General features: G+C 54.0%; 1 protein-coding gene across 1 annotated transcript in view; it reads left to right on the forward strand.

Annotated features, from left to right (window-relative positions):
* Positions 1-3,895: 3,895 nt before the first annotated feature.
* LOC147097849 (AT-rich interactive domain-containing protein 5B-like) overlaps positions 3,896-20,366 on the forward strand; it is a 92,012-nt gene continuing 75,541 nt past the window's right edge. Inside the window, exon 1 of the mRNA XM_085970787.1 lies at positions 3,896-3,935. Coding sequence (XP_085826913.1) covers positions 3,896-3,935 — 40 coding nt within the window. The remainder of the gene's footprint in view (positions 3,936-20,366) is intronic.

A 20,366-nucleotide genomic window follows, 5' to 3' on the forward strand; every position in this document is an offset into this window, starting at 1 on the left:
TTACCTTCAGCGACTGGTGCACAAGGACACCCAGGTCTCGTTGAACTTCCCCTTCTCCCAATCTATTGCCATTCAGATAATAATCTGTCTTCCTGTTTTTGCCACCAAAGTGGATAACCTCGCATTTATCCACATTATACTGCATCTGCCATGCTTCTGCCCAATCACTCAACCTGTCCAAATCATCCTGGAGTTTCTCTGTATCCTCCTCACAGCACACACACCCACCCAGCTTTGTGTTGTCTGCAAACTTGGAGATATTACATCTAGTTCCCTTGTCTAGATCATTAATATATATTGTGAATAGCTGGGGTCCTAGGACCGATCCCTGCGGTACCCCACTAGTCACTGCCTTCAGCTAGTCCCACTCCCCCGCCCTTTCCCCGGAGCCCTGCAATTTTTTTTCCTTCAGGTAATTATCCAATTCCCTTTTGAAAGCTGTGATTGAGTCTGCCTCCACCACCCTCTCAGGCAGTGCATTCCAGATCCCAACCACTCGCTGCATAAAAAAGGTTTTTTTTCCATCGCCTTTGGTTCTTTTGCCAATCACCTTAAATCTGTGTCCTCTGGTTCTCGACCCTTCCGCCAATGGGAACAGTTTCTCTCTACTCTGTCCAGACCCCTCATGATTTTGAACACCTCTATCAAATCTCTCAACCTTCTCTGCTCCAAGGAGAACAAGCCCAGCTTCTCCAGTCTCTCCGCGTTACTGAAGTCCCTCATTCCTGGAACCATTCTTGTAAATCTTTTCTGCACCCTCTCTAAGGCCTTCACATCCTTCCTAAAGTGCGGTGCCCAGAATTGGACACATCACTCCAGTTGAGGCCGAACCAGTGTTTTATAAAAGTTCATCATAACTTCCTTGCTTTTGTACTCTATACCTCTATTTATGAAGCCCAGGATCCCGTAAGCTTTTTTTAACCGCTTTCTCAACCTGCCCTGCCACCTTCAACAATGTGTGCACACATAACCCCAGGTCTCTCTGAGGGATAAATATTGGCCCTAGGACACTTGGGAGAGCTCTCCTGCTGCTCGTCAAAATAGTGCCTTGGGATCTTTTACACCCACCTGACAGTGCAGCGCTCCCTCAGCACTGCCCTCCGACAGTGCAGCGCTCCCTCAGTACTGCACCTCCGACAGTGCAGCGCTCCCTCAGCACTGCCCTCCGACAGTGCAGCACTCCCTCAGTACTGCCCCTCCAACAGTGCAGCACTCCCTCAGTACTGCACCTCCGACAGTGCAGCGCTCCCTCAGTACTGCCCCTCTGACAGTGCAGCACTCCCTCAGTACTGCCCCTCTGACAGTGCAGCACTCCCTCAGTACTGCCCCTCCGACAGTGCAGCGCTCCCTCAGTACTGCCCCTCTGACAGTGCAGCACTCCCTCAGTACTGCCCTTCTGACAGTGCAGCGCTCCCTCAGTAGTGCCCCTCCGACAGTGCAGCACTCCCTCAGTACTGCCCCTCCGACAGTGCAGCGCTCCCTCAGTACTGCCCCTCCGACAGTGCGGCGCTCCCTCAGTACTGCCCCTCCGACAGTGCGGCGCTCCCTCAGTACTGCCCCTCCGACAGTGCAGCGCTCCCTCAGTACTGCCCCTCCGACAGTGCAGCGCTCCCTCAGTACTGCCCCTCTGACAGTGCAGCGCTCCTTCAGTACTGCCCCTCTGACAGTGCAGCACTCCCTCAGTACTGCCCCTCCGTCAGTACAGCGCTCCCTCAGTACTGCCCCTCCGACAGTGCAGCACTCCCTCAGTACTGCCCCTCCAACAGTGCGGCGCTCCCTCAGTACTGCCCCTCCGACAGTGCAGCGCTCCCTCAGTACTGCCCCTCCGACAGTGCAGCACTCCCTCAGTACTGCCCCTCCGACAGTGCGGCGCTCCCTCAGTACTGACCCTCTGACAGTGCAGCACTCCCTCAGTACTGCCCCTCCGACAGTGCAGCGCTCCCTCAGTACTGCCCCTCTGACAGTGCAGCACTCCCTCAGTACTGCCCCTCTGACAGTGCAGCACTCCCTCAGTACTGTCCCTCTGACAGTGCGGCGCTCCCTCAGTACTGCCCCTCCGACAGTGCAGCACTCCCTCAGTACTGCCCCTCCAACAGTGCGGCGCTCCCTCAGCACTGCTCCTCCGACAGTGTGGTGCTCCCTCAGTACTGCCCCTCCGACAGTGCGGCGCTCCCTCAGTACTGCCCCTCCGACAGTGCGGCGCTCCCTCAGTACTGCCCCTCCGACATTGCGGCGCTCCCTCAGTACTGCCCCTCCGACAGTGCGGCGCTCCCTCAGTACTGCCCCTCCGACATTGCGGCGCTCCCTCAGTACTGCCCCTCCGACAGTGCGGCGCTCCCTCAGTACTGCCCCTCCGACATTGCGGCGCTCCCTCAGTACTGCCCCTCCGACAGTGCAGCACTCCCTCAGTACTGCCCTCTGACAGTGCAGCACTCCCTCAGTACTGCCCTCCGACAGTGCAGCGCTCCCTCAGTACTGCCCTCTGACAGTGCAGCACTCCCTCAGTACTGCCCCTCTGACAGTGCAGCGCTCCCTCAGTACTGGCACTGGAGCGTTTGCCTGGATTAGGAGCTCAAGACTCCGGAGTGGGACTTGAAACCGTGACCTTCTGACTCAGAGGTGAGAGTGCGGCCCACCCATGGCTCATTAAAATTTCTTGTTGCACTGATAAATCCCTGAATAACCCATCCCCAATGCCCGCCCCCTCCCCCGCAGCCCCCCGCCCCTTCCCCCGCCTCCCCTGCCCCCCCCCCGCTCCCCCCTGCCTCCTCCCCCGCCCCCTCCACCGCCCCGGCAAAAACTGATTCCCTCTCAAATTTGAGCAAACTGCTCCCCACAATATTTCTAATAGAGCGACAAAGCCATTGCATCTGTGACATCGGCCTGCCCTTCATACACAATGCTTCCCTGAAGACAAGTTCTTTACGGGGTCTGGCTGGTCTTCAACCACTGCTGTGGGGGCTCTTCCCTGTGTACTGCAGAAAATCCCACTCCTAGTTGGATATGGACCAAGGACAGGTGTGTGTTGGCAGTTACCACCCGGAGAGTCAGTGGAGCAACCGGGATCTTGCTTCCAGTGAACAATGCCTTGGTGTGTGTGACCCGAGTTAGCCTTTTGCTCGAGGGCCTCTGCCTACTCAGAGAGGCGAGAGCGCTATCAACTGAGCCACAGCCTGTGAGTCATTGTCTCATTACTGTTTGAGGGATCTTTGATGTCGTGTTTCCTACATTACAGCAGTGACTACACTTCAAAAGTGCCTCATTGGCTGTAGAAATGCAAGCCTCTCTTTCTAGCATTATTGGCGGCGCTGTTCCTTGGATGAGATTGCGATCGGACCTGCATGTTCTGTTGGTTCAGGTAGATATCAACGATCCCTTGACACCAAGGAAAGGAGAGCAGGGAGTTCTCCCGGTGTCCTGGCAATATAACCTGGTAACCGAGGTAACTACACAACGTGATGACCACAGAGGTCAGGAATGATTCTGCCATATTGAACTCAAAATGTGTGGCGTGCTGGTATTAAAAAGGCTTAATTTACAGGAGGCCATCATTTATGGGTGGTGGAAGCAGATTCAATAGTAACTTTCAAAATGTTACTGGATGAATACTTGAAAAGGAGAAATTTGCCGGGCTCTGGGGAAAGAGCGGGGAGAGTGGGACTGATTGGAGAGCTCGACCAAAGAGCCGGCACAGGCACGATGGGCCGAATGGACTCCTTCTGAGCTGTATGGCTCCACGAGAAATGTCCTGAGCGAGAGGAGTGAATCGCCACTGCAATTATTGGTCAGTCAGCAATTTCCCTTCTGGTGCAGAGAGGTAGGACTACAATTCCCAGAACGCCCCGCTCCCACAGATTTGGCACTTGTGAGCAAGGAGTGTTTCAACCCCGGGGCAATGTGCCAGATTCTGCCCAGCAAGCAGCGTGACCTCAAAGGTGAGACAAACAGGCCCTGAATAAAGCTGATGCCAGCTTTAACGGTTGTTTAATGAATCTTCACTGAGTTCCAGTTAGGTGAGTGGCATTATCAGAGCGATGCACTACCAGGAATTTACAGTAAGGTATTAGTCAGTGAGTGTTCTGTTTCACAATTTCTTGCAGGTTTGTAAGAGCCAGTGGCGTTTCTCTTCTGAAATGCGAATAATTTTATACTTCACTTGTTTATCGATTACTGGCAGTGGATTTTCACTGCCCTTAGCCTGGCATTAACGGGGCGTTACCGGGGCGATACTGGGGCGTTACCGGGGCGATACCAGCCTTACAGTGGGGTCGGGAGCCTCAGCGCCGTTAACACCAGGCCTATGCCGGGTGTCCAAAGCACCTGCCTGGTTCAGGCAATGGGCCCCTTTCAACATGGGAATCGAGGCCCTGTGAGGTAAAGAGGATCCCGACCACCATCGTAGGTCGGAACTGCGCATTGTGCCCCGACAAATTCCATGGGCGAAGGAACCAAGAGGCTGGGCCAAAGATACATGGCGACCTGGAGCCTCCAGGGATTGAAGATTAATCTCCAGGCCACGGCCGCTAGCAGCACCCAGTGGAATGATTGTCGGGGCATTAAAAAGAAATTGTGTATTTACAAAAGATTTTCTTTGAACACTTTTGTTTATTAATCTGTAAAATATTGGCGATGGAAAATGGCTGTTTGACTGAGAGTGAAGAATCAACCAATCGGGTAACGGAGTCTGTTCGCTTTCTGACCGCCCCCGCTCTCCGCCACCCCGCCCCCGCTCTCCGTGACCGCGATGCCCCCGCCCCCACCATGATCCCCCGCCCCCGATCTCCCTGGCCCCCTGCCTCCCACCCCTCCTCGGCTCTCCGTCATCGCGATACCCCCAACTCCTTCCGTGATCCCCTGCCCACCTCAGCAACTTGCTGATGCCGCCCTGGCCTGGGCTTGAAGATTCAAAGGAGACAGAGCATGAGAGAGAGAGAGAGCGCAGGAGAGAGAGAACACAGGAGAGAGAGAAAGAGAACACAGGAGAGAGAACACAGGAGAGAGAGAGAGAGCAGGAGAGAGAGAACACAGGAGAGAGAGAGCCGGAGAGATAGAAAACAGGAGAGAGAGAGAGAGAGAGAGGCAGATACCCACTGATAATAAACATCCAAAAACGAGCACTAAACTTCCTAAATCACCTCAAATCTAGCTCCCCAGACACCCTTCATTTCAAAGCCTTTCAGACCCAAGAGCTAAACCCAGAAAAGAGTCCCCTGAGTCAGCTGCTACGGAAACTAAGTACTCAGCCGGACCCTGACCAGCCCCAGACCAACACAGCCGCCCAAACACCAATCCAAGTGAACCAAATCATTAAAAAATGCAAAGAAACCTACCTGGAACATTGGAACAAAATAACCGAAAGCCAAAGCAGATTAGAATGTTACCGGGCCCTAAAAAGAGAATATAAACTGGCAGACTACCTCACGACCATCAGAGACACAAAACAGAGACAGACCCTCACCAGGTACAGACTAAGCGACCACCAACTGGAAATTGAAAAAGGCAGATACAAGAAATCCTGGCAGCCTAGAGAGAATAGAATATGCGATCAATGTCTGGCTGGCGAGGTTGAAACAGAAATGCATTTCCTCCTAAAATGCGAAAAATTCAACACATCAAGAAACATATTATTCAACAAGCTAAGCCAAACAACCCCAGATTTCAAGGAATTGGATGATCTGTCAAAATTGAGATTAGTCCTAGGAGAAGGAGACAGACCATACCTTGGGGCCAAATATGTAACAACATGTCACAACCTGAGGACTGTTTAAAATTAAGACTGTTTAAAATTAATATTGAACGTACCAAATGAAGTACAAAGACTGTTTAAAATTAATATTGTTTAAAAGTAATATTGTATGTACCCAACAAATGTCAAATCGATTGACACCTACAGAATGTTGGAAAACTGTACCTTTTTGCTATGTAAGCTTTGGCAATATGGTTCTCTGTAAACTTTCATGCCAATAAAGCATTTTAATTGGAATTGGAATTGGAATTGGAGAGAGCGCAGGAGAGAGAGAACACAGGAGAGAGAGAAAGAGCGCAGGAGAGAGAGAACACAGGAGAGAGAGAAAGAGCGCAGGAGAGAGAGAACACAGGAGAGAGAGAGAGAGCAGGAGAGAGAGAACACGAGAGAGAGAGAGAGAGCAGGAGAGAGAGAACACAGGAGAGAGAGAAAGAGCGCAGGAGAGAGAGAACACAGGAGAGAGAGAGTGCAGGAGAGAGAGAACACGAGAGAGAGAAAGAGCGCAGGAGAGAGAGAACACAGGAGAGAGAGAGAGAGCAGGAGAGAGAGAACACGAGAGAGAGAGAGAGCAGGAGAGAGAGAACACAGGAGAGAGAGAGAGAGCACAGGAGAGAGAGAACACAGGAGAGAGAGAAAGAGCGCAGGAGAGAGAGAACACAGGAGAGAGAGAGAGTGCAGGAGAGAGAGAACACAGGAGAGAGAGAGAGCACAGGAGAGATAGAAAACAGGAGAGAGAGAGAGTGCAGGAGAGAGAGAACACAGGAGAGAGAGAGAGCACAGGAGAGATAGAAAACAGGAGAGAGAGCGAGCAGGAGAGAGAGAACACAGGAGAGATAGAAAACAGGAGAGAGAGAGAGCGCAGGAGAGAGAGAACACAGGAGAGATAGAGAGAGCGAAGGAGAGAGAGAAGACAGGAGAGAGAGAGCCGGAGAGATAGAAAACAGGAGAGAGAGAGAGAGCGAAGGAGAGAGAGAGCACAGGAGGGACAGCATGAAAGTGGGCACAAGAGAGAGCAAGAAGGAAAGAGTAAGATGAAAGAGCGAGATTAAGGCAGTTAGCGAGAGCAGGAGGGAGAGAGCGAGAGCTGCACCATGTGAGCACGGGGAGTGTTTCTGATTGCTGCTCGGGTCTAAATGATGGGCCAGTTTGCTGGTCCTTGGCCGCACAGACACAGCGAGAAATCTCAGTGTCAGTCTGCTGACAACATCCCGCTGCAACCTTTCATGACTCATTTCTAAAATTGAAATTCAACAGAATGGGGAATCAGAGGCGTCATTTCCACCACAGTAACTTCCTGATATTGCTGTAAGACTAGAAATTATTTTTAAAAACAGGAACTATTTCAATTTAGCCTTCTGCCTCTTATCATCAGGCTGACTGCTTTTAGCGGAAACTCTTGACGTGGAGTCTGTTTTTTTCTACATATGTTTGACCATGACAATAATCCGGCTCCTGTAAAAGGTGCGCAGTCGGTCACTTCAGCACTGTCCCAGGTATCAGTGTCCACTCCAAGAGATGCAGAGAATCAGCGGTCACGGCTTCAGTTTCACACACTGAGTGAGGAATATTTCCCAATATATTGTTGGGGAACAGAAATCAATCCTTAGAAAGTGAAACAAACTGTAATGCAATTATTTCACAATCAATTGCTAATCTCACCCCAGGCTGACGTTACTGGCGGGGTTCAGCAGTGAAGGAATTCAAACATTAAACCCAGGGGCCCATCTGTTTGCTTTAGTGGTTTGAGGTGGGTGTTAACAGTCTCTCTCTCTCTCTCTCTGCCTCTCCCTGTACCTCTCTGTCTTTCCTTCTCTCTATCTTTACCTACCTCTCTAAGTTCCTCTCAGTCTCTCTGTCTTTCCCCCTCGCTCTCTTTCCCTCTCTTTCCCTCTCTCTCAGTCTCCCTCTTTCCCTCTCTCTCAGTCTGTCTCTCTCTCTCTCTTTACCTCTCTCTCAGTCTGTCTCTCTCTTTCTCTTTCCCTCTCTCTCTCTGTCTTTCTCTTTACCTCTCTCTTTCCCTCTCTCTCTCTCTCTTTCCCTCTCTCTCTTTCCCTCTCTCTCTCAGTCTCCCTATCCCTCTCTCTGAATGATATTTGCCCGTTGTTGGTGCTGGTCAGGCGGTGAGTGGGGTGGGGTGGGGAGGGTGGGCTTTGGGAATTCCCCTGGTTCACTCCGAGAGGTGATATATTACACAATCGATAGTGAAAGTATCATCATGCCATTTCACACTCCACATTCAGCATCGGAAACCCACACCCGGGCTTCCTGCTTTAACCGCTTGCCGCATGTTACAATCTCCCAACCGACATTTCCAGGCTGCCCGGAAACTGGCAGCAGTCCCGGCTTGTCCTGGGGCTGTTTCTCCCAGCATTACCTGCACTGCCGATCCTGCCAAGGGCCCCAGTGAGTGTCCAACCAATCTGGGACAGGTTCCCAGAGACAACAGATGCTTGTCGCTCAATCTTCACAAACAACGGTCGCAGGAGGCAGATCGGTTCATCCGAGGGGAGCGAAACTTTAGTGTCAGAGGCCGAAATCATCCTGTACCATCTCCCAAACCCCCTTTCAACTCAGTTTGGGCAGAAATCAGGCTCAGCGGGCAGGAATTTGGACATAAGTCTAGGTTCGGAATGGTCATGGCCCTGTGGGTAGTGGAGCGGGCCCAGGGGCCGTGTAGCCTGATCCTGCTCCTATTTCGTGTGTCTAATTCTGTTAGATTCAGGAGGTGGTTCTGTGATAGTGGATTGGCGGTTAGGATCAGATCAGCCATGATCTTATTGAATGGCGGAGCAGGCTCGAGGGGCCGATTGGCCGACTCCTGCTACTATTTCTTATGTTCTTATGTTCTAAGATACTGCGAATCAGCAATATATTAAAATGAAGACAGACTTGCATTTCTATAGCGCCTTTCACAACCCCAGGACGTCCCAAAGCGCTTCACAGCCAATGAAGTACTTTTTGAAGTGTAGTCACTGTTGTAATGTAGGAAACGCGGCAGCCAATTTGCGCACAGCAAGCTCCCACAAACAGCAGTGCGATAATGACCGGATAATCTGTTTTAGTGATGTTGGTTGAGGGATAAATATTGGCCCCAGGACACCGGGGAGAACTCCCCTGCTCTTCAAATAATGCAATGGGACCTTTTACATCCACTTGAGAGAGCAGATGGGGCGGGAGAGAGGGAGGGAGGGGGCACCCTGGGGAGAGAGGGAGGGGGCACCCTGGGGAGAGAGGGAGGGGGCACCCTGCGGGAGAGAGGGTGGGGGTCACCCTGCGGGAGAGAGGGAGGGGGCACCCTGTGGGAGAGAGGGAGGGGGCACCCTGTGGGAGAGAGGGTGGGGGTCACCCTGCGGGAGAGAGGGAGGGGGCACCCTGTGGGAGAGAGGGTGGGGGTCACCCTGCGGGAGAGAGGGAGGGGGCACCCTGGGGAGAGAGGGAGGGGGCACCCTGCGGGAGAGAGGGAGGGGGCACCCTGGGGAGAGAGGGAGGGGGCACCCTGGGAAGAGAGGGAGGGGGCACCCTGCGGGAGAGAGGGTGGGGTCACCCTGCGGGAGAGAGGGAGAGGGCACCCTGCGGGAGAGAGGGTGGGGTCACCCTGCGGGAGAGAGGGTGGGGTCACCCTGCGGGAGAGAGGGTGGGGTCACCCTGCAGGAGAGAGGGAGGGGGCACCCTGGGGAGGGAGGGAGGAGGCAACCTGCGGAGGGGGCACCCTGGGGAGAGAGGGAGGGGGGCACCCTGGGGAGAGAGGGAGGGGGCACCCTGGGGAGGGAGGGAGGAGGCAACCTGCGGGAGGGGGCACCCTGGGGAGAGAGGGAGGGGGCACCCTGGGGAGAGAGGGAGGGGGCACCCTGTGGGAGAGAGGGAGGGGGCACCTGGGGAGGGAGGGAGGAGGCAACCTGCGGGAGGGGGCACCCTGGGGAGAGAGGGAGGGGGCACCCTGTGGGAGAAAGGGTGGGGTCACCCTGGGGAGAGAGGGAGGGGGCACCCTGTGGGAGAAAGGGTGGGGTCACCCTGGGGAGAGAGGGAGGGGGCACCCTGTGGGAGAAAGGGTGGGGTCACCCTGGGGAGAGAGGGAGGGGGCACCCTGTGGGAGAGAGGGAGGGGGCACCCTGGGGAGAGAGGGAGGGGGCACCCTGTGGGAGAGAGTGTGGGTCACCCTGCGGGAGAGAGGGAGGGGGCACCCTGTGGGAGAAAGGGTGGGGTCACCCTGTGGGAGAGAGGGAGGGCACCCTGGGGAGAGAGGGAGGGGCACCCTGGGGAGAGAGGGAGGGGGCACCCTGGGGAGAGAGGGAGGGGGCACCCTGGGGAGAGAGGGAGGGGGCACCCTGCGGGAGAGAGGGAGGGCACCCTGGGGAGAGAGGGAGGGGACACCCTGCGGGAGAGAAGGAACCGGCATCACCCGTCTCAACAGAGCAACTATGCCAGAATTCACCAGAGTCATGCCGATCGATAGCCCCCAGACCCCATATTTGGACAGTGAAGGTTTAGAGTTCACAGGCAGTACAAGATTTCTACCCACTGTTTGCCTATTAACCTCCTGCCATCTGGATGTTTACAGAACTATTTATAAACCCAGTGCCTTATTATGGTCTGTTCAGTTACTTCGCCCACCAGTATCTAGTTGTCTCAACACAGGAACAGGGAGTGGAAAAAACCTTCAGAACTGAAATGCCGTTGGTTGTAGAGAGCAAGATCCCAAACTACGCCTCATGAAAGTTACTTCCCCTACACCCACTCCAGCCTCCATCTCGCAGTTTGACTGGCACAGGTGTGTCGCCCGTCTCCGCCCTTGCCTCAGCTCATCTGCTGCTGAAACCCTCATCCATCCCTTTGTTACCTCTAGACTCATCTATTCTGACGCACTCCTGGACCCACCTCCCACCCTCCGTAAACTTCAGCTCATCCAAAACTTGGCTGCCCGTGCCCTAACTCGCACCACGCCTGTTCGCCCATCACCCCCTGTGCTCGCTGACCCGTGTCCTAACTCGCACCAAGTCCCGTTCACCCATCACCCCCTGTGCTCACTGCCCCGTGTCCTAACTCGCACCACGCCTGTTCGCCCATCACCCCCTGTGCTCGCTGACCCGTGTCCTAACTCGCACCGCGCCTGTTCGCCCATCACCCCCTGTGCTCGCTGACCTACATTGGCTCCTGGTTAAGCAACGCCTTGAATTTAAAATTCTCATCCTAGTTTTCAAATCCCTCCATGGCCCTCGCCGCCCCCCCCCATCCGTCCTATCTCTGTAACCTCCTCCAGACCCACAACCCCCCGAGATCTCTGCGCTCCTCCAATTCTGGCCTCTTGATCATCCCAGATTTTAATCGCTCCACCATTGGTGGCTGTGCCCTCTGTTGCCTAGGCCCTAAACTCTGGAATTCCCTCCCTAAACCTCTCCGCCGCTCTCTCCTCCTTTAAGTTGTTCCTTAAAACCTCCCACTTTGACCAAACTTTTGGTCACCTGTCCTAATATCTCCTTATGTGGCTCCTGTTTGATTTACGCTCCTGTAAAGCACCTTGGGATGTTTTACGACATTAAAGGCGCTATATAAATACAAGAAATGACTGGCAAGGGGCAGCGGCACTGATTCCACACAAGAGGTCTCTGAGTGCCTTGGGGGGAATGGGGGGTTGAGGATCCCTCGATACTGCCCCTCCCCCAATCTTCCTTGTGCCTGTCCTGTCTAGCTGTGTCTGGACTCTTCATTGAGTGGGGATGGGGAAGGTGCCGCAGAGACCCGTTCCTCCTGGGCCCTCCTCCGTGGCGGAGCGCACTCGAGAGCAGGATTGTAATTCGGGGTACGGTAGCCTAATGGTTGTGTCATTGGACTAGTAATCCAGGGACCTGGACTATTGATCCAGAGACGTGAGTTCAAATCGCACCACAGCAGCTGGGAATTTAAATTCAGTTAATGAAATAAATCTGGAATAAGAAGCTAGGATCAGTAAAAACCCATCTGGTTCACTAATGCCCTTTAGGGAAGGAAATCTGCCGTCCTTACCCGGTCTGGCCTATATGTGACTCCCGACCCACAGCAATGTGGTTGGCTCTTAACTGCCCCTGAAATGGCCGAGCGAATCACTCATCACCACCTTCTCGGGGCAATTAGAGTCGGGCAATAAATGCCGGCCTTACCAGCGACGCCCACATCCTGAGAATGAAAAAAAAATTGGGATTTTTGCTTCTATGCCCAGGTCCCAGAATGAGGGAATCGCAGCAAATCTCTGACTCCCGCACTCATCCCCCACCCCCACTCCCCCTCACCCCCACTCCCCCCTCACCCCCACTCCCCCTCACCCCCACTCCCCCCTCACTCCCACTCCCCCACAGGAGCAGTCGACAGCGGAGATGTAAATGTGCTGGGCTGGTGAATTGCGTGCTTGCCTGTAGTAGAGCCTCCTCAGCATTCTGTGTCTTTGATGGATGTTTCTGCAACGGCCCAGCTGGCACTTGCTGCCTGAAATAGAACTGCTTTGTTCAGGGTCTGTCTTCAGAAGCCGGGGAGATGAGAGCAACGTTGATCATTTCAGGACATCTACCTGTAAACACGAGGCTCGTTCTACACTCAGCCTCCTGGAAATGGCTCTCAGCAGCAAACTCCAGCCGCGGCATCTCTAGCAGAACTTTGATCAAAAGCGAGATGCTATGTAGTCTGCATTTTGTGTGCAGCGTTCCACCGGTACTGCCCCTCCATCAGTGCGGCACTCCCTCAGTACTGCCCCTCCGACAGTGCAGCACTCCCTCAGTACTGCCCCTCCGACAGTGCGGCGCTCCCTCAGCACTGCCCCTCCGACAGTGCGGCGCTTCCTCAGTACTGCCCCTCCGACAGTGCAGCGCTCCCTCAGTACTGCCCCTCCGACAGTGCGGCGCTCCCTCAGTACTGTCCCTCCGACAGTGCGGTGCTCCCTCAGTACTGTCCCTCCGACAGTGCGGCGCTCCCTCAGTACTGCCCCTCCGACAGTGCAGCGCTCCCTCAGTACTGCCCCTCCGACAGTGCAGCGCTCACTCCGAACTGCCCCTCCGACAGTGCGGCGCTCCTTCAGTACTGACCCTCCGACAGTGCGGTGCTCCCTCAGGACTGCCCCTCCGACAGTGCAGCGCTCCCTCAGTACTGCCCCTCCGACAGTGCAGCGCTCCCTCAGAACTGCCCCTCCGACAGTGCGGCGCTCCCTCAGTACTGCCCCTCCGACAGTGCAACGCTCCCTCAGTACTGCCCCTCCGACAGTGCGGCACTCCCTCAGTACTGCCCCTCCGACAGTGCAGCGCTCCCTCAGTACTGCCCCTCCGACAGTGCGGAGCTCCCTTAGTACTGCCCCTCCGACAGTGCAGCGCTCCCTCAGTACTGCCCCTCCGACAGTGCAGCGCTCCCTCAGTACTGCCCCTCCGACAGTGCGGAGCTCCCTCAGTACTGCCCCTCCGACAGTGCAGCGCTCCCTCAGTACTGCCCCTCCGACAGTGCAGCGCTCCCTCAGTACTGTCCCTCCGACAGTGCGGCACTCCCTCAGTACTGCCCCTCCGACAGTGCAGCGCTCCCTCAGTACTGCCCCTCCGACAGTGCGGAGGTCCCTCAGTACTGCCCCTCCGACAGTGCAGCGCTCCCTCAGTACTGCCCCTCCGACAGTGCGGAGCTCCCTCAGTACTGCCCCTCCGACAGTGCAGCGCTCCTTCAGTACTGCCCCTCCAACAGTGCAGCGCTCCTTCAGTATTGCCCCTCCGACAGTGCAGCCCTCCCTCAGTACTGCCCCTCCGACAGTGCGGCGCTCCCTCAGTACTGCCCCTCCGACAGTGCAACGCTCCCTCAGTACTGCCCCTCCGACAGTGCGGCGCTCCCTCAGTACTGCACTGGGGGTGTCAGCCTAGATTTTGTGTTCAAGTCTCTGGAGTGAGAAATGAACCCATGACTTTCTGACTCAGAGGCGAGAGTGCTACTGACTGAGCCAAGCTGACACAAACGCTTAACCGGCTTCCTCTACGTGACTGGAAATGTTTCCCCCTCAACAAACATGGTGTTTCTCCTCCACTCACACAGCAGAGGCAGACCCTGCAGACCCTACAGCTTCAGACTGAGCGGCCAAAGGCCCGCGTGGAAGATCTGGATTCTGATTTCATTGGCCAATCACAAAAGGCCCATTACCCTCGTCTGCAGCACCACACTCTCCCTCTCCACACTCTCCCTCTCCACACTCTCCCTCTCCACACTCTCCCTCTCCACATTCCTCCTCTCCACACTCTCCCTCTCCACACTCTCCCTCTCCACACTCTCCCTCTCCACACTCTCCCTCTCCACATTCCTCCTCTCCACACTCTCCCTCTCCACACTCTCTCTCTCCACACTCTCCCTCTCCACACTCTCCCTCTCCACACTCTCTCTCTCCACACTCACCCTCTCCACACTCTCCCTCTCCACACTCTCCCTCTCCACACTCTCTCTCTCCACACTCTCCCTCTCCACACTCTCCCTCTCCACACTCCCCCTCTCCACACTCCCCCTCTCCACACTCTCCCTCTCCACACTCTCCCTCTCCACACTCTCCCTCTCCACACTCTCCCTCTCCACACTCTCCCTCTCCACACTCTCCCTCTCCACACTCCCCCTCTCCACACTCCCCCTCTCCACACTCCCCCTCTCCACACTCCCCCTCTCCACACTCCCCCTCTCCACACTCCCCCTCTCCACACTCCCCCTCTCCACACTCTCCCTCTCCACACTCTCCCTCTCCCCCTCTCCACATTCCTCCTCTCCACACTCTCCCTCTCCACACTCTCCCTCTCCCCCTCTCCACATTCCTCCTCTCCACACTCTCCCTCTCCACACTCTTCTCTCCACACTCCCCCTCTCCACACTCTCTCTCTCCACACTCTCCCTCTCCACACTCTCCCTCTCCACACTCTCCCTCTCCACACTCTCCCTCTCCACACTCTCGCTCTCCACACTCTCGCTCTCCACACTCTCCCTCTCCCCCTCTCCACACTCTCCCTCTCCACACTCTCCCTCTCCCCCTCTCCACACTCTCCCTCTCCACATTCCTCCTCTCCACACTCTCCCTCTCCACATTCCTCCTCTACACACTCTCTCTCTCCACACTCTCGCTCTCCACACTCTCGCTCTCCACACTCTCTCTCTCCACACTCTCTCTCTCCACACTCTCTCTCTCCACACTCTCCCTCTCCACACTCTCTCTCTCCACACTCTCCCTCTCCACACTCTCCCTCTCCACACTCTCTCTCTCCACACTCTCCCTCTCCACTCTCTCTCCACACTCTCCCTCTCCACATTCCTCCTCTCCACACTCTCTCTCTCCACTCTCTCCCTCTCCACACTCTCCCTCTCCACACTCTCCCTCTCCACACTCTCCCTCTCCACTCTCTCCCTCTCCACACTCCCCCTCTCCACACACTCCCTCTCCACATTCCTCCTCTCCACATTCCTCCTCTCCACACTCTCCCTCTCCACACTCTCCCTCTCCACACTCCCCCTCTCCACACTCCCCCTCTCCACACTCTCCCTCTCCACATTCCTCCTCTCCACACTCTCCCTCTCCACACTCTCCCTCTCCACACTCTCCCTCTCCACACTCTCTCTCTCCACACTCTCCCTCTCCACACTCTCCCTCTCCACATTCCTCCTCTCCACACTCTCCCTCTCCCCCTCTCCACACTCTCTCTCTCCACTCTCTCCCTCTCCACTCTCCCCCTCTCCACACTCTCCCTCGCCACATTCCTCCTCTCCACACTCTCCCTCTCCACACTCTCCCTCTCCACACTCTCCCTCTCCACACTCCCCCTCTCCACATTCCCCCTCTCCACACTCTCCCTCTCCACACTCTCTCTCTCCACACTCTCCCTCTCCACACTCTCCCTCTCCACGCTCTCCCTCTCCACACTCTCCCTCTCCACACTCCCCCTCTCCACACTCTCTCTCTCCACACTCTCCCTCTCCACACTCTCCCTCTCCACACTCTCCCTCTCCACACTCTCCCTCTCCACACTCTCCCTCTCCACACTCTCCCTCTCCACATTCCTCCTCTCCACACTCTCCCTCTCCACACTCTCCCTCTCCACACTCTCCCTCTCCACACTCCCCCTCTCCACACTCCCCCTCTCCACACTCTCCCTCTCCACACTCTCCCCTCCACACTCTCCCTCTCCACACTCTCCCTCTCCTCGCTCTCCCTCTCCACATTCCTCCTCTCCACACTCTCCCTCTCCACACTCCCCCTCTCCACACTCTCCCTCTCCACACTCTCCCTCTCCACACTCTCCCTCTCCACATTCCTCCTCTCCACACTCTCCCTCTCCACACTCCCCCTCTCCACACTCCCCCTCTCCACATTCCTCCTCTCCACACTCTCCCTCTCTCCCTCTCCACACTCTCCCTCTCCACACTCTCCCTCTCCACACTCTCCCTCTCCACACACTCCCTCTCCACACACTCCCTCTCCACACTCTCCCTCTCCACACTCTCCCTCTCCACACTCTCCCTCTCCACACTCCCCCTCTCCACATTCCTCCTCTCCACACTCTCCCTCTCTCCCTCTCCACACTCTCCCTCTCCACACTCTCCCTCTCCACACTCTCCCTCTCCACATTCCTCCACGCCACACTCTTCCTCTCCACTTCTTGTCCTCTTCTTTTCTCACTCAATTTCTCTCGTGTCACTCTCGTACTGTCCTGTCATTTCGTTCTCTCTGCCTTCATCTCTGTCTTTCTCTTTGATCCGCTCTTCCTCTGTCTCCCTCTGTCTCTCTTTCTATCCCTCTGTCTCTCTCTGTCGCTCTTTCTATCTCTCTGTCTCTCTCTGTCGCTCTTTCTATCTCTCTGTCTCTCTCTGTCTCTGTCTCTCTTTCTACCCCTCTGTCTCTCTCTGTCGCTCTTTCTATCTCTCTGTCTCTCTTTCTATCTCTCTGTCTCTCACTGACCCTATTTCTATCCCTCTGTCTCTCGCTGTTCCTCCTTCTATCTCTCTGTCTCTGTCTCTCTTTCTATCTCTCTGTCTCTCTCTGTCTCTCTTTCTATCCCTCTGTCTCTCGCTTTTCCTCCTTCTATCTCTCTGTCTCTCTCTGTCTCTCGCTGTCCCTCTTTCTATTTCTCTGTCTCTCTTGGTCTCTGTCTGCCTATTTATTCCTCTCCTGTCCCTCTCTCTCTCTCTCTCTCTCTCTCTCAATGAGAGGAAAGTGTTTTGAAGCTTGGCCCCTCACACTCTGGGTTTATCGTTTGAACCTGACACAGTTGTTGCCTGTAACTGGCCCTGTATTTGTGGCCTTTTCTATAAGTAGCATTTACTAACAGACGGAAAACCCACGAACCGCCACCATTTCCAGCTCCATTATTGTGGTTACATTGACAGTGTGGCTCAGAGATATGAAATGTGTGAGAATGGCAACAATAATATGAAACTATAGTATTCATCCTTCACCTATCAATCCTTCAACAGCAGGTCAGATCTGTGCTCGCTGACCTACAGTGGCTCCTGGTCCAGCAACGCCTCCAATTTAATATTCTCATCCTCGTCTTCAAATCCCTCCATGGCCCTCGCCGCTCCCTATCTCTGTAACCTCCTCCAGCCCTACAACCCTCCAGCGATCTCTGCGCTCATCCAATTCTGGCCTCTTGCACATCCCCAATTTTAATCGTTCCACCATTGGTGGTCGTGCCTTCAGCCGCCTGGGCCCTGAGCTCTGGAATTCCCTCCCTAAACCTCTCCGTCTCTCTCTCCTCCTTTAAGACGCTCCTTAAAACCGACCTCACCTGTCCTAGTATCTCCTTATGTGGCTCAGTGTCAAATTTTGTCTGATAATCGCTCCTTTGAAGCACCTTGGGACGTTTTACTACGTTAAAGGCGCTATATAAATGCAAGTTGCTGTGTTAATCTTTGAATGTGCACACCGACTCCAAGTCAACCTTTGCCAGCGTCAGTCACCGTGGAGACTGCTGTAGCTGGCTGGCCAGATTTTTGGCTTAAGCTTCTCTCCTGCCCTCTCTGTGTAGCGGCCGCACTCATCAGTCGAATCCCTGCGCTCAAGGAGATTCAACGGCAAAGAAAGTGATTGCCGCTCGCTGAACAGGAAGTGACTGTTCTTCTTGAGAACGGACAGTGTTGAAAGAAAAGCTGTCGGTCATGTCAACCCAACCGCCAATAGGAACAGGCCTTTGGCGGGATGGGGGTGTATCTGTGGCACCCTTCGCCCCCCGCCCCCTCCCCCCACCGCCAAGCCAGAAATGCCAGGCGAGGCTGGCCAGGACTGGCGGATGGACAGGAGGTTCAGACACAAAGCTGGGTGGGCGTGTGTGCTGTGAGGAGGATGCAGAGAAACTCCAGGATGATTTGGACAGGTTGGGTGATTGGGCAGATACATGGCAGATGCAGTATAATGTGGATAAATGCGAGGTTATCCACTTCGGTGGCAAAAACAGGAAGACAGATTATTATCTGAATGGCAATAGATTGGGAAAAGGGGAGGTGCAACGAGACCTGGGTGTCCTTGTGCACCAGTCGCTGAAGGTAAGCATGCAGGTGCAGCAGGTGGTTAAGAAGGCAAATGGTATGTTGGCCTTCATAGCAAGAGGATTCGAGTACAGGAGCAAGGATGTCTTGCTGCAGTTGTACAGGGCCTTGGTGAGACCACACCTTGAGTATTGTGTGCAGTTTTGGTCGCCTTATCTGAGGAAGGATGTTCTTGCCATGGAGGGAGTGCAACGAAGATTCACCAGACTGATACCTGGGATGGCAGGAATGACGTATGAGGAGAGATTGGGAAGATTAGGCTTATATTTGCTGGAGTTTAGAAGAATGAGAGGGGATCTCATTGAAACTTATAAAATTCTAACAGGACTAGACAGACTAGATGCAGGAAGGATGTTCCCGATGGCGAGAGAGTCCAGAACCAGGGGTCACAGTCTAAGGATAAGGGGTAAGCCATTTAGGACAGAGATGAGGAGGAATTTCTTCACCCAGAGAGTGGTGAACCTGTGGAATTCTCTACCACACAGGGCAGTTGAGGCCAATTCATTAAATATATTCAAGAAGGAGTTGGATATATTTCTTGAGGCTAAGGGGATCAAGGGATATGGGGAGAAGGCAGGGACAGGGTACTGAATTTGGATGATCAGCCATGATCTCATTGAATGGCGGAGCAGGCTCGAGGGGCCGAATGGCCTACTCCTGCTCCTATCTTCTATGTTTCTATGTAGGGGGCCCCTTCTCTGCAAAACTCTCCCGGAATTCGCACTGACCCTTCCCCCGTCTGTCCTGACCATTCCCGGGTACACCGACAACCAGCAAGATCTCGGCAAACCTACAGCAGGAGGCGACTGGGGCAAGGGAGCAGAGGGTTGAGAAAAGAAACCGACAAGGGGGAGAAACTTGGCAAGAAGGAAGAATGGAGAAAAATGGGCTGACTTTGCTAATTGTTGGTTTCATTATTTAACACGTGCTGGACAGTACGTGACGTTTATCTGACTCATGAGTTCTGAGGAGTTAGGATATAAATCACAGCCAACAATACCTTAAACCTCCTGAATAAATCATCCGAAGGGAACGGCAAGGATTGCACACATTCCGGTGACACTGGCAATATCCTACTATTTTTACCGGGTGCTGAGGGAGCTTTCACTAACTCAGTTACATTTCGATTTCAATTTGAAAGCAGTTTGTCTTCATCCCCTCTGGTTTATTTGCCATCTCTACTTTTAATCTGTTAAATTTAGAAACGAGAAACTGAAACTCTCTCATCCAGCTGTTCAGATTCACAATCCACAGCCTGACTGGCAAATGCACTAGAGTGACTGCCACCTGTGCTGTGACAGTGATATTGGCAGGAGGGGTTCACCCTGTGATATTGGTGGGATATTTTGGGACGGTGATATTGGTGGGATATTTTGGGACAGTGATATTGGTGGGATATTTTGGGACGGTGATATTGACGGGATATTTTGGGACAGTGATATTGACGGGATATTTTGGGACGGTGATATTGACGGGATATTTTGTGACGGTGATATTGGTGGGATATTTTGTGACGGTGATATTGGTGGGATATTTTGGGACGGTGATATTGGTGGGATATTTTGGGACGGTGATATTGACGGGATATTTTGTGACGGTGATATTGACGGGATATTTTGGGACGGTGATATTGGTGGTATATTTTGGGACAGTGATATTGACGGGATATTTTGGGACGGTGATATTGACGGGATATTTTGTGACGGTGATATTGATGGGATATTTTGGGACGGTGATATTGACGGGATATTTTGGGATGGTGATATTGATGGGATATTTTGTGACGGTGATATTGGTGGGATATTTTGGGACGGTGATATTGACGGGATATTTTGGGACAGTGATATTGACGGGATATTTTGGGACGGTGATATTGACGGGATATTTTGTGACGGTGATATTGGTGGGATATTTTGTGACGGTGATATTGACGGGATATTTTGGGACGGTGATATTGACGGGATATTTTGGGACGGTGATATTGACGGGATATTTTGGGACGGTGATATTGGTGGTATATTTTGGGACAGTGATATTGACGGGATATTTTGGGACGGTGATATTGACGGGATATTTTGTGACGGTGATATTGATGGGATATTTTGGGACGGTGATA

The sequence above is a fragment of the Somniosus microcephalus genome, chromosome 30 (assembly GCF_052327205.1).
Source record: "Somniosus microcephalus isolate GS21.2 chromosome 30, FLI_Smic_1.0, whole genome shotgun sequence".
In the NCBI taxonomy this organism is placed as follows: domain Eukaryota; kingdom Metazoa; phylum Chordata; class Chondrichthyes; order Squaliformes; family Somniosidae; genus Somniosus; species Somniosus microcephalus.